Raw genomic sequence first — 14,310 nt, forward strand, 5'->3', positions numbered from 1 at the left:
CGTGGCCAGCCATGAGCCAATTCAGATCTTCCACTTGGTAATCGTGTGGCTAGTAATTTGGCTCAGAAGCTGGAAAAGGCACGTTTCCCTACTCCTGAATAGTTTTAAGGAAATTAATGCTTAAAAAGGAGGAAAAATATGCTAAGGTGGTAAATTAAAAAATCAGACACATATTAAAAAAAAAATCAGACACATATTATATTAAAAAACAAAGCTCCCATAGCTTAAAATTCCAAAAGAAATATATCAATAGGGTATTGAGTATGGTGGGAAACTATGGACTTTTTCTAACATTTTTGGTAACTTAGGTACTTCATTTAAAAAATTTAATTTAAAAAATTAATGCTGCATACAAAGTTAGTTTCCAAAACAAAAAATGCCTCCATATACAACAGCAACAGAAAATGAAATTTCAAAATTCCAAATAAAAAAGACATCAAATAACTATAAAAAATGTACAAGAATGCTAAAGAAAAAAATACTCATCCGAGAATGCAGCACAGATCAGCAGGAATGGGGAGATTAAGCAGTTAACAGTCCAGGCAACGGGTGTCTCCATGAAGCTGACGTGTCCCTGCCCACCCCCGACACGGATCCCAGACAGGCTCCACAAAAGGCACACAGGGGAAGAAACGTGTTTGAAATAGAGATTTCCTAAGACCCCAGAAAGCATCAGACAGGCATACATTTGATTATATTAAAATTAATTACATAAAGAATTTCTCTTCAGAAGATACAATCCTTCAGACAGGTGAAAAGTAAGTGAAGATATTTGCAGCTGATGAAATATACAAAGAAGGCGTTGTTGAGAAAGCCAAGCCCAAGGCTCACTCGCAGGACCGGGTTCTGACGCTTTGCCCTCTGGAAGCCCTGGGCCTGGTCCAGCCCAGCTGAGGACACAGCCCTTCCGCGCCTGGGCACGTGCCCCGGAGACTCACCCGTGCCCCAGGTGGAGGACAGGCGTTCAGAGCAACCTGCTCCCAACAGCCTCTGAACAGAAACTACCCCAGTGTTTGTCAGAACAGTTACTGTGCCGAGCAGACTCATACCCGGAATGCGATTCAGCTATGAACACAAACCACAGTCACCCCGCCATGGGGTGGGCTCACGGGCTGACTGAAGAAAGTGAGGCTGCACAGGGGTCCCGTCACACGCCGCTCAGAAACGGAGAACTGAGCTTGTGTCTAACGATGCACAAGTACCTGAAGTCAGGACTGTGGCTCCCCCTGGGGGGCGGGACAATTCCAGTGGGAGGAAAACAGGAGCTTCTGGGTGCCGGCAAGGTCCAATTTTCTTAAACATGAGTGTTTACAAATATTAACCAAACTATCCATTAGCTCATGTACTTGTCCATGTGTTATAAGTGAAAGAACACGGATTCATACAACTCAAAGAATACCCGGTGGGTCAGAAATGGGCACGCATGCTCCTTGGGCATTGAGGGACGCAGGCCCCAGTGGCCTCACCTGGGGTTGATCTCCAGCGTGGGCTGCAGCAGCTGTGCGCGCTCCTCCTGGGTCTTGGCCAGCTGGCGCATGCGCAGGAAGTGCCGGGCGGCTCCCATCTCCAGCACTGTGATCATAGCAGGGTGGGTGTCCAGCCGGAGAGTCACCTGCAGGCACGGCCAGAGGTGAGGGGAGCCCTGGCAGGGTCTTGACAGATACGAGGCTTCCCCAGGTGACAAGCCAGGACAGTGGTGCGCCTTCCTCCCTGTCTCCCTATCAACCCCTAAGCAGAGGAGGCCTGACTGCATGCTGCTTGGGAACTTTCCTCATCTATACTCCAAAGCCGCCAAATTCTAACCTATCAATTAGCCTCCAGGGTCCATCCTGCCTGGTGTTACCTATATGTCTCTGCTTCACAGGGGCAGCTGCTAAGTCCTACAGCGACCCTGTGTCTCCAGGCCCTGCCTCTTTCCCTTAATTCTGTCCTTCCAAGAGAGGGCTCTCACCGGCCCTGCCCTGCAGCTCCCTCTGGCCTTTATTTCATCAAATACACCTTCTCCCCCGCAGCCCTGCAGGCTACAGGCCTCCTGACTTAACACCAGAGACTCCAGGCCTGCTGGGCCCACAGCCTGCTGACCTGGTGCAGTACCGCGCCTGTTCCTTCATAGGAGACGGACAAGAATTCTGCCTCCCTCGCAGGCCACCTGAAGTGAGCCGCTGCTGCAGAGCATGGACACGATCTGTGCGCTGCATAAGGAAGCCTTGCTCCCTGCCTGGCGGCCCAGAGGCCCACTGCCGCCTCCCACAGGGCCCTGGGTCTGCCCTCCGCTCTCGGCCATTCGGACACCTGCCCTCCCTTGCGGCTGCGCCGGAACATGTCCCTCAGCCAGTGATGCCTGTTCTCTGGTGACTTTCTTTCTCTTGCAGCTTTGAGCTGGACTGGTGGGTTCCTAGCTCATTAAAGCCCACCCAGACCCCCACTAAGAACCCAAGCAGGATGGTATGGTATGCTCTTGTATCCTCAGCTACTGCAGCCCCTTTAGGCCTGGACCAGGCAGACCAACTGGGGAGCCCTCTTCTCTGCCCACCAGGCCCTCAACTGCTCACCTTCCACTCTTGGTTCCATCTGCTCTACAAAGTGGAGGCAAAGCCGAGCTTGCTCGTCTCGCATCAGCAGCACCCCTGGGCACATGTGACTACACATGGCAGAGGGCACACGAGTGCAGGGGTGGCAGTGACATGCCTGGTCTCCACCTCACGCCATGGCTCCAACCACTGCTGGGAGAGCACCTGCCAGGCCAGCAGCCCAGGGACGGCAGGCTGGCCAGCTGTGTGGTCACGGAGGGTCACGGCGGCTGGCTGGTGGCCCATCGGAGAGCCTCACCTTCACGTCGGTGATGCGGGACCCCAGCGCGTTTCTCATCCAGGCCATCAGGTCCTCGGTCTCCTTCTCTGACAGGCGGTCTCCTGCTACAGGCAAGCACAAGGGTGAGCTCGGGCTGTCTGCATAACGCTCTCCCCGTGGGCTCCCTCCACTCTGCCAGCCACAGACCGGCCAACCACAGAAGCTACCAAAACGCTCTGCATCCAAAAGCAAGCGGACGAGGGGCCTCCCTGGTGGTCCAGTGGCTAAGACTCCACGCTCCTGGAGTTCAATCTCTGGTCAGGGAACCAGATCCCACATGCTGCAACTAGAAGTTCCCTGCATGCTGCCACGAAAACTGAAGGTCCTGAGTGCCACAACTAAGCCCCGGTGCAGCCAAATAAATATTAAAAAATAAAGTACAGCTGATAAATTCATACCTCAGAAAGGATGCTTTTTGGGTGCCTGAGGCCCATATGCATATATTTTATTAGGGCCTTAAAACTTCTGATTCTCTTAGCTTGATCAGTCTTATGAAGACACGTTGAAAAGAAAACCCCACACACACCCACCACTGCAGCACAGAAGAAGCCGTGAGGCCAACAGTGCCAGCTCCCCGGGCCCGCTCGGCCCCTCCCTCCCCCAGGCCACCAGCCACACCTGAGCCCGGAGGGCAGGGAATCGGGCTGACCTGGGGCGCCATCCTCAAACTTCTCCTCCTTGTAGTGGTCGACGACAATGTCCGTTTCCACAGAGATCAGCTTCTTCTTGTCAAACTCACGCAGGTGGAGCAAGGTCAGCTCATCAAACTGCTCGTAGCAGAAGAGAACCTGTGCGGGCCGAGACGGCGTCATCAGGCGGGCAAGCCTCTGTCCAGGACAGAGCGGGGCTCCTGGATGAAGTGTGTGGTTTAGAGACAGCCCTCAGTGAGCAGGAACGCGGAGGATGTTCACAGAGAGACCCTCGCATCACTTGCTAGAGAGGGGATCAGAAGGCGGCCCGGGCCTGCCTCTGCCTGTGGACAGCTCACTGCGCGGCTCTCCCGGTCCCCGCACAGCCTGTCAGTTCCCAGTGAGCACGCCCCTCCTTCAGGGCTCAGGGCCCCCGCCCTCTGACCTGGCCAGAGGGGAGAACAGGTGCGGGGCGCCCGGCTCACCGACCTCCGTGTTTTTCTGCTTCATGGCCTCGTAGTAGGGCGAGTGCTCTGCCAGGTGCCGGTTGGGGGCGCACAGGTAGTAGATGTTGCGGGTGCCAGCCTGCATGCGGCTGGCATAGTCTGGGAGGCTGGTCAACTGCCCGGCAGGCAGTGCTGACGACTCGTACCGCAGCAGCTTTGCAATGTCCTCCTGCAGATGGCAGAGGCCGGGTCACTGGAGTTCTGGGTCCTGGCTCTGGAAGCCTCCAGACTGAGGGGCACAGACCTCAGGGCCTCCAGTAAGGGAGGACGGCTTTGGCTGGCCTGGTGACCCACTGCGTCTGCAGCCGAGGCAGCTGCTGCAGGAGCCCAGCCTGGGGTGGCACACTGGGCTGACTCGGGGTCTGGGGGACCTGGGGACTCCAGTGCAGGCCCCTGGGCCCCCCCACTGGCCATTCCAGCTGGCCCAGGGCCTCATTGAGTGGGCCTTTCCAGGTGAGCCGTGTGCACAGTCGCAGGAGTAGTCGGGCCCTGTCTGTGACAAAGCCGCTCTTAGACCCAGCAGCCTCCCTCTGTCCCGAATCACAGACCCTCTCTCGCGGAGCAGGGCACGTGAGTGTGAAGTCCATGCTCCCCAGCCCTCCTCACAGCAGTATGTGAATCAAAGTGGGTGTGTGACTCGGAGAACAGACCCTGGAAGGAGGGGTATGTCTGTCTCTGCTTGGCTGAGACCTATACGTGACGGTGGGTGGTCATCAGTGAGGACGGAGGAGCAGCAACAGGCCAGGGCCTGGTCGTGTCCTGGTGATAAACCCTGCTGCGTCTACACCACCGCCTCATCTGACAAACCATGGTGCCCAAAGGGCACAGTCCAGACGAGGGTGACGTGGCGGGGACGCAAGGGGAGCAGACAGGGATCTGGGAGCCCACCCGGCAAGCCGGGCTCTAGGTGCAGAGGCTCAGTTCATACTCTGGTGCTCGATACAGATCCTAACAAACATGAGACACCAATAAAGGGCTTAGACAAGCCTCTGGCCCCACCTGGGTGCCGCTCCCACGGACACAGAGGGCACACGTGGAGCCCAAGCAGGCGGTGCCTGAGCTGTTGGACAACCGGGGTAAGAAGGGCCTGGGGGGGTGTGCAGGTTGGCAGCCTGGGCGCTCGGCCCCTGTCCCACCCTCCCCGGCCTGCAGAAGCACCCCTGAGACCCCAGGCAGTCAGTCACCCTCCTTCCTTTGTATTACAACTTAAAAGTGGCTCCAAAATGTTTATGGAACAAACTTACTGTTTTTAAGTAATTATGCAGTTAACTGACCCCTGGCCCATGTTGAAGGACTTGTGCCCCATCACATGAGCTGCCTTCCCCACCCGTGAACCAGGCACCTGGCCTGTCCCTGCTTCTGTGACCTCAAGTCCCCCCGGCCCTTGTGGAAGGAGACGGCGCACACCTCCACCCCTCTGGCCATAGGCAGGGGCCCTGGAGGAGCCGGGCCTGCCGGGACCACCTGTGGGGTCCAGAGGCCTAACCCCTGGGAGTGTGGCTGGCCATCCTCACGTCCCAGGAAGCTCAGGTGTCTGCTCTTCAGTGGTGTCCTCCATGGTCTGAGGCCACCCAGAGGAAGGCCCGAGACCCAGACCCTACCTTGACCTCCTGCTCAGCTGTGGTCACGATTCCCTCTCTCACAAACAAGCCGTAATCTTCAAAAAACTTGGCATATTTCTCAGCATCTTTTTTACTCTGGTCAATGAAGAATTTTATCAGCCTCTGCTGCAGAACGCCCTGGAGTTTTCTACAGAACAGAAAAAGCATTTATTACAAGAAAACAACTTTCACAGAATACCATCAAACAGCAGGACATGAGCCACCTAATAATCAGAGGAGTGAAGACATCCCAGAAAGGAAGGGTGACCTGTGGTTGACTCCAGTTAAGGAGACAGGCGCCCCCTAGAGGCAGGAACCCCTATGGCTTCCCTTGTGGCTCAGCTGGTAAAGATGTATGGACCAGGATTTTCACCACAGCACATGAAACACAATTATGAACAAGCTTGTATTCAACAGGAGAGAACAGGTTGAAATGAATGATGGAAAACTACACACCATTAAAAATTACACTCTCTAACATGATTCTTAATGACATGAAAAAGTGCGTGAGTTGAAAGAAAAACCAGAAAGATCCCAGTATGGATAAATTACAGAGTACAAATATATACTAAGTATGTAAAAAACTACTTGTTGTACATTATATTTTTCATAGTTATGATCCATGCTTGTATATTTTAATTTTGGTTTATACTGGATAGAGGCTTCCTTGGTGGCTCAGATGGTAAAGAATCTGCCTGCAGTGCAAAGACCTGAGTTTGATCCCTGGGTCAGGAAGATCCCCTGGAGAAGGGAACAGCTACCCACTCCAGTATTCTTGCCCGGAGAATCCCATGGACTGAGGAGCCTGACGGGCTGCAGTCCTTGGGGCTGCAAAGAGTCAGACACGACTGAGCACTAACACTTTCACTTTTCACCCTGGACATACTATACATGCACTACAGTTTTACAAAATTGGTATTTTTGCATCAGGATATTTACCAGAACGTTACATAAAAGCATAAAATTTTGAACAACTATTTTAGTGGGATTAGGGGGTGTTTTTACTTCCTTAACAGTCTTCCTTGGGACTTCCTTGGTGGTGCAGTGGCTGGGGACCCACCATGCAGTGAGGGACACAGGCTCGGTCCCTGCTCAGGGAGCTGGGCCTCGTACGGCACGGAGCGGCTGAGCCTGAGCCGCAACTACTGAGCCCACGTGCTGCACCAGAGGGCCCTGTGCGCCACAGCCACGACCCGAAAAAGAACAGATGTTTAAGAAGTATTCTGCGTTTCCTTTAAAAAGGTAAAATTACCGTCTGTTTTTCAGGGTAGGGAAACAATAACATTTAACGTTCATTTCAGCTTTTCCTCTTTTTACTCTCATCCTGAATAACTCGGTCCATCAGCCACAGGGAGAACGGGACAGGGCAGCGCCTGCGGTCTGGTGCGGGGAGCCACAGCAGCTTGGATGGGACGAAGAGGTGTCCGTGCAGGGCAAGGGTTGGGGAAGCCTGGCGTGCGGTGTCAGAGCCAAAGGACCCCAGAAGAGGGCAGAGGCTGGGGACAGCAGGTGGCCCACAGTGTGGCATCAGGGCCTGAGCCGGTGAGGGAGCTGGGGAGCTGGGGAGCTGGGGAGCTGGGGGAGGGCAGGCTTGTTTCAGGGAGAGGGCCAGAGAGGTAACACTCTGGGGATAATCAGGCAGATTCCGCACCGTCGGGAGCAGATGGGAAGGTGGAAGACAAAGCACAATGGGGACGGGTCGAAGGAGTCAGCCTGGGCGAGCTCCCGCTAAGCCTGGGACAGTAGCAGACCATGACTCCTGAGTAAAACGGAAATCAAATCATGCAAATAAGTTGTAAAAATATTACGAAAAGTGTATGTATAAGAAATGAACCCACAGCTACAAAATACCACTCCCACATATCATTACTAATTACAGAGGGGAAAAAAGAGGAATTTCACCTGTGAAGGCTGGCAGACACCCCCTTAGTCAAGCGTCGGCGCCAGTGAGGGGACAGTTCCCGTCTCGGCCCACCTGACAGGACGCACACGGCCCCACTGCACCCGAGCACGCAGGGCATCAAGACCCATCCCAGGGACACCCGGGAGATCACGGGGACCTCAGACGCACACAGGTCTCGAGAGTTAGGGAATGGCTGGACCTCAGCCAGCCTCCAGGCCAGAGAAACGCCACAGCTGAAGGCGTGCGTGACCCTGGACGGGACCCTCTCGCTGCAGAGGACACAATGGGCATGCAGCGCGGGCGGTCTGCAGAGATGTGGCAGGACTGCCCCACCACGTGTGTCCTCTAGAAGCGCACCCGAGACGCGGGGCCAGTGGGCACACAGTGGACAGCTTTCCCCAGGGCTTAGGGAAAATGGATTCTGTGTCACACTTCTTGTAAAGAATTTCACTTAAGGCTGACTCTGCTGGTAAAGATGACAACCCAGCCCTGAAAAACCACAAGCAGTGACTGAATGGTTGGACACGCCCGCACCTGCAGCCTCGGTCCTGCCAGCGTCTGGGTCAGCCCAGCTCCGGCTGTAGGGGGCAGAGCACGTGGCTGCAGTCAGAAGACGTGGGCTCAAATCCAGGCTCACTCCCTGGTGGCAGTGACCTCCCTGTGACTCGGTTTCCACAACTGTGACATGGAGACCTAGTGGGTCCCACCCCCGAGGAGACAGGGGCTGCACCCAGGAGGGGCTTGGGATGGTCCGGGGGAGAATAAACGCTCAGCAGACCGAAGCTGTGGCCACCATTAGGACGGGAGACAAGAAGGACGGCCACCCCTGCCCATGTGAAATCCAAGAGCAACGTCTCCAGGCAGGTCCCAGGCCCAGCTCTTGCTTCCTTTCCACCATTAGTGACCTTCTGGACTGAGGTCAGACGTCCTGGCTCTGGGCCTGTCCTCCGCCTCGTCCGTCCAGGACAGCCTCTGGAGCCTCCCTGCCGCGGCCGCCCTGGGGCCGGGGGCTGGGGCTTGGCTGAGGGAGGGACACGTGGCAGCGGCAGCGCTTCTGCACGTCAGTCCCCAAAACCCTCATGGTGGCAGAGGCAGGCCTGCCCAGGCGGCGCCGCATCTGCTGACTCACCTGATGAGCGCGCTCTCCTGCAGCAGCTCCCGGCTGAGGTTCAGGGGGATGTCCTCGCTGTCCACCACACCTGAGACGTGGCCACGTGTGGGTAAGAGCAGCGGACACTCGGGGGCTTCCCTGCCCAACCCCTCGTCCCAGAATTCACCCACGCTGTGTCCAGGTCATGACCTGGGTCACGGGGTTGGAAGAAAAGCAGGCAAGGCCAGCAAGCCTCTGCCGGGACAGTTTCTACAATTTCAGCATCTGCTGGACTCTCTGAAAGCCACCTCCTAGATTTTTTGCTCAAAATCATAAAACTGTCATGGATCAATCAACCGAACCCAGTGTCTGGAGGCGGGGAGCTCGAGAAGAGGCCCCGAGCTATGAGGATGCGGCTCCCCCACTGACACCCCCCCTCCCCTGAGCTCAGCACAGGTGAGCCTTCCCAGGAGGAGCTGCTCCCAGGGCTGCAGGGCCTCAGCCACACGCTGGGCACAGATACGAACCCCGGACGAAGCGCAGCCACATGGGCAGGATGTTGGTGGCCTTGGTCTGGATGAGGACCTTGCGGCTGTACAGCGACACGCTGGAGCCCAGCTCCCGGCTCACGTCAAACATGGATGGTCTCTGGAGGCAAAGCAAGGGCAGTGTCAGGAGAAGCAGGCCCTGCAGAGGCGGAGTGCCACAGTCAGGGGCCCTTCCTGAGGCCGTCTGGGCCGGGAGATTTGGGGTGTACATGGGGTGCCCGGAGAGGCTGGCCCCGACACCAAGGCTCTGGGCCAGGCGGGGCCTCTCTGGGCAGCTGCCGCCCTCCCCATAAACACGATGACTGGTCTGACTCTCTGAACACAGCCCAACCTGCTGGGGCCAGGGGTTGGCAAACTATAGCCCACAGGCCAGATCAACCGTTCATGCAGCTTAGAACAGTTCTTCCATTTTTAAACGGTAGGAAAAAAGCAAAAAAGAGTACCCTATGACATGTGAAAAGTAAGAGAAATTCAAGTTCCCATGTCTGCAGCTTCTGGAACCCAGCCCCACACGCCTGTCTCAGTGTGGCCCATGGGCCCTCGCAATGAACTCGGCAGTGGAGCGCGTGCTGGCGCGGGGCCTACGATGGCCAGAGGGTCACCTCTGCCGAGTCTGCTCCTGACCAGGACTGCAGTCTGCACACAGCCCTGCAGGGACCTGCTTAAGCGGGGCCCAGGGCTCTGCTTTCCTGACAGGTCCTGGGGACGCATGTGCACGCTCAGCAGAGAGAATGGGCTCTAGGCTCAAAGCCAGGAAGGCTGGGTTCGACCCGAGCGCGGGCCAGGGCAGGTGGGGGCGCGCACCGCGTCCGGCACATAGAAGATGCTGCGGATGCTGAGCGGCGCGTCTGTCCTGTAGTGCAGGGTGTAGCGTGGCCTGTCGTGGGCCTGCGCGACGTAGCGGTAGAACTCCTCGTGCTGCCCCTCACCCACGTCCTTGGGGTCCATCATCCAGATCGCCTGGAAACGGAGGAACAGGGATGTTGTTTCAGACACACCTTCCCAACAACGTGTGGGCAGAGCTCGCGGTGCCCAGTGCTGGACAGACAGATGGACACACACATGGCTCTGGAACCAGTGCCCCGTCCCCAGCAGTATCAGGAAGAGCGAGCAGGAGGCAAAACCTGGACGAGGCCGCACATGGCCAGCACCAACCGCCAGGAGGTGAGAGGCTCAGGGAAGGCAATTGAGCCGGAAAGGGAGAGAGCGCCAAGGCGCTCCCACCAGCTCGAGCCCTGAAAACACGGTAATACGCCAGACGCAGAAGGCTATGTGATGTCTGATTCCATTTCTATGAAATGTCCAGAATAGGCAACCAGGAACCGGAAGGTGGTTACTGGGGGCTCAGGGAAGGGGCTGGTGATGCTGGGGGTCTCTTTCTGGGGGGTCAGGGGTGACCTTTTCTAGAACTGACGGTGCTGAGGGCAGAGTGACTGAACACAGCCAGGAGCTCGGGGCGTGCGCTGTGAAGGTGACTCCTGGCGCACATGGACCTGCACCCACAGGTCTCGCCGCCCTTCCTGCCCAGAACATCACACGCTGGGGCTTGGCCAGCCACCCCAGGCCCATCTGCCTGGCCGGCCCGACAGGCAGCGGCTCAGCTCCACGGCCGCCGAGCCCGCAGGCAGCAGGCCTCACCTGCAGGGTGTTCATGCGCCTTCCGTTCAGGTACAAAGGGAAGCTGACGAAGTTGCTGTACTTTGTCACCACATCTGGAAGACACAGAAACAACGAATACCAGAAACTTCTAGACACGAAAGCTCTGGGAGGCCTTGTCCCTGCCCTGCCCCCACGGGGAGTAGAACTTGCTCCAGAACTGGGTCAGGGGGCCCAGGCCACTGTGAGACATGCACACCTCTTGGCAGCCTAATCCGGGTTTCACGGGGTAACGTGACCCCTGGAAGGCGCCGGGCATGTTCAGTAGCATCAGTGAGACCTGGACAGCGGGGAGTACCTGGCACTGCGCCCACTCTGGTTGTCCAGAGCCTGGACTCAGGCCGGGTGGTTGGCCAGCGACACCACACAGCAATGGGATGAAGATGCGACCCTGAGCCCCCACCAAGCTTATCCCGGCGGCCTAGGCTCACGCTCACCTCGAACCCGGGCCTCGCTGGCGAACTCTCTGCTGTCGGCCTCGAGGTGGATGATGATTTTCGTCCCAGTTCTAACTCCTGAGGCTTCGGCAACTTCAAACACCCCAGAGCTAAGAGGGGGAGGGGAGGTGAGTCCATCTGTCAGTGCTGACAAGGCCCGTGTGGCCCCAGGACTCGAACAGAAAGGGAGCCAGAGCCTCGCCGCTTCTGAACCCAGCTGCAACCCCCTCCCCCGGGGACAGTGGTGCTGGGGTTGGGGTGTGGGGCCCCTGCTCATGAGCACAACCTCTGGGCCTCAAGTTCCCTGTGGTGGCCGGCGAGCGCCAGACCCTGGGAGACCCCCTCCTGTGAGACCTCCACGTTCCAGAGCCCCGGCCGGGCGCTGCCTCTGGAGAGCAGGGGCCACGTGGGGGCTGGAGCGGAGGGGGCACCCTGTCATCTCTCACCCCAGGTGACTTGGCCCTACTTTCGTGGAACAAAACAGAAATCTCTGTTCTGATGAGGGACACGGGCTGTGCCCTGACAGGGCGGGAATGCAGGTTCAGAAATGAAGTCTGGGTGTTCAGGAGACACACACTTGACCTCAGCCATGGCAGGTGCCAGCCTCTGTGAAAAGTTGAGATGCTCCTGGACATCCACCCGTGAAGTAAGCCCAGAACGTGGTGGGCCAGCAGGAGGTGGGGTGGCCAGAGGCCAGACCCTGACACCCCCGAGCAATCAAGGACATGCCCTCAGAAGAGGCACCCGCCCTGGAGCAGAGCGGGACCCAGCAGCAAAAGGAGTCAAGACCCTGAGTGGGGGCTCAGGCCTCCCATAAAAGCCCAAGAAGCTGCTGGGGCTTCCAGACCAGGCCTCAGAGTCCCACTCTGCATGGCGGGTGACAGTTGCCTTGGTGGCTCCAGGGCCTGGGGGACACTCTATGGGTGACATGGGACCCATTCACTCACTCACCCATCTGAAAGCCACCGGTACCCAAGGCTGCCTGCATCCACCGAGCGAGAATAGACCTCGACTCTGTCGGCCACCATGAAGGCTGAGTAGAAGCCCACACCGAACTGGCCGATGATCTTGCTGCCAGCCTCTGCCTGGTTCTGCAGCGCATCCAGAAAGGCCTGTAGGGTGAGGCCGGTCCGAGGGGCATGTCAGGTGGGAATGGACTGGCTTTGAACCTGGGGTCAGCCGGTCTCTAGCTGTGGGCAAAGTACCCACTCCAGCCGGTCCATCCAGCAAATAACAAACTACCTCTGAGGGCCCCATGACGACGCAGGGAAATCCTGGACAGAGGGCCCCCAGTGGCACAAACGCGCTGGAGGACAGTCCTCTGAAGCTGGCATCCAGCGCGTCTGGGACCAGCCCTGGTCAGAGCTGCCCTTAGGATGCTTGACCTGAGGGGAGCGGCGGTAGCACCCCAGGGAAGGTGGGGGCCTCACCTTTGACCCGGACCTGGCGATGGTTCCCAGGTTGGACACCAGCTCCTCCCGGCTCATCCCGACGCCGGTGTCCTAGGAGACAGACAGGCTGAACACCAGGGCGCGTGTGCGGAGCGCCAGGCACAAGCGCACAAGTCGGACCTGCTCATGGCCCGTGACATCACAACAGGGTTGTCAGGAAAGGCGGATTCCAGTCACACCAGCCAGGCCTTACTGGGGAAACCTCACCAGAGGACAGACTAACTTAGATACAGGGACAAAACCGAGTCCAGGAAGAGCTTCACAGTGTCACACGATTTGTGACAAAGGTTCCAAGACAAATCACTGCAGACGGGAAGAACAGACGGTGCCGAAACAAGCAGCAGCCACAGGCGGAGCAGCGCCCAGCCCGTCTCCCTTACGCAGACACCATGTGATCAGAGAGCTGAGTGTAAGAGCCAAGGCTGCGAAACTTCTAAAAGAAAAGACAGGAGGAAATCGTTTATCTCTCTGGAACAGGTAGAGACTTCTTCAATAGGTCGCCAAAAGCATGAAACATAAAAGTGATAAACTGCACTTCATTAAGAACTTATGCTTTTCAAAAGCCATTACCTAAGAAAATAAAAAGGCAAGTCACTGACTAGGGGAAAATATTTGCAAAGTGTATCTGATATAGGACTTGAATCTAGAATATACAAAGAACTTACAATGCAACAAAATGACAAACAACCTGATTAAAAATGAGCAAAAATCTGAAAGGCATTTCACAAAGAAGATACATTAATGGCAAGCACCTTTAACCATTAGGGAAGTGAAGTGAAGTGATGTAGCTTAGTCGTGTCCGACTCTGTGCGACTCCATGGACTATACCTGCCAGGCTCCTCGTCCATGGGATTCTCCAGGCAAGAACACTGGAATGGGTTGCCATTTCCTTCTCTAGGGGATCTTCCTGACCCAGGGATCGAACCAGGGTCTCCTGCATTGCAGGCAGACGCTTTAACCTCTGAGCCACCAGGGTCCCCAACCATTAGGGAATGGTTCACTAAAATGCTCGCTCACTAAAATGGCTGAAATCAAAGACCAACAATGACGAGTGTGTCAAGGATGTGCTGCCAGGAGGAATGCAGAATGGGACACCTGCTTTTGGCAACACTTGGCAGTTTCTTCTAAAGTTAAACAGATGCTTTCCTTACAACCCAGCAGTCCTATTTCAAGGTATTTACCCAAAAGAAATGAAAACATGTGTCCACACAAAGACTGAAATATTCATGGCAGCTCGATCCCTATCATCTCCAGTGCTCACTGGAGAAGCTGGTGAAGAGACTGGTGAAGCTGTGATGCCTTCATACAGCAGAACACTTCTCAGTAACAGAAAGGAACAAACTACTGATCTGTCTGACCGCGTGGAGAACTCTCAAAACCACCGTGACAAGTGAAAAGTCAAACTCAAGAGACCACCTCCTGTGTAACTATGTTTATGTGAAATCGTAGAAAATAGAAAACCATAGCCACAGAAAGCAGGTCAGTGGCTCATGAGGGCTAGGAAGGGTGGGGATGCTGGGTGACGACCCCAGTGCTATGGTGGGCCCACAACTGCATGTGTTAGTCTAAACTCCCTGAACACGTGAACCTGGGGACCTGATCGTACATAAACATACTTCAGTAAAGCTTCTTAAAACAG

The 14,310-nt window shown here is 56.2% G+C and overlaps 1 protein-coding gene across 1 annotated transcript in view; it reads right to left on the reverse strand.

The window, feature by feature from the left end:
- The window catches only part of TRAP1 (TNF receptor associated protein 1), a 49,766-nt gene that overhangs the window by 1,781 nt on the left and 33,675 nt on the right, over positions 1-14,310 (reverse strand). The window contains exons 5-16 of the mRNA XM_055561580.1: positions 12,651-12,722; positions 12,172-12,332; positions 11,221-11,330; positions 10,766-10,839; positions 9,932-10,087; positions 9,107-9,227; positions 8,619-8,688; positions 5,587-5,734; positions 3,969-4,154; positions 3,500-3,638; positions 2,830-2,915; positions 1,467-1,612 (exon numbers count right to left, since the gene is read on the reverse strand). Of these exons, the coding sequence (XP_055417555.1) occupies positions 1,467-1,612; positions 2,830-2,915; positions 3,500-3,638; positions 3,969-4,154; positions 5,587-5,734; positions 8,619-8,688; positions 9,107-9,227; positions 9,932-10,087; positions 10,766-10,839; positions 11,221-11,330; positions 12,172-12,332; positions 12,651-12,722 (1,469 nt within the window). The remainder of the gene's footprint in view (positions 1-1,466; positions 1,613-2,829; positions 2,916-3,499; positions 3,639-3,968; positions 4,155-5,586; positions 5,735-8,618; positions 8,689-9,106; positions 9,228-9,931; positions 10,088-10,765; positions 10,840-11,220; positions 11,331-12,171; positions 12,333-12,650; positions 12,723-14,310) is intronic.

This window comes from Bubalus kerabau, chromosome 23, assembly GCF_029407905.1.
Source record: "Bubalus kerabau isolate K-KA32 ecotype Philippines breed swamp buffalo chromosome 23, PCC_UOA_SB_1v2, whole genome shotgun sequence".
Lineage (NCBI taxonomy): Eukaryota > Metazoa > Chordata > Mammalia > Artiodactyla > Bovidae > Bubalus > Bubalus kerabau.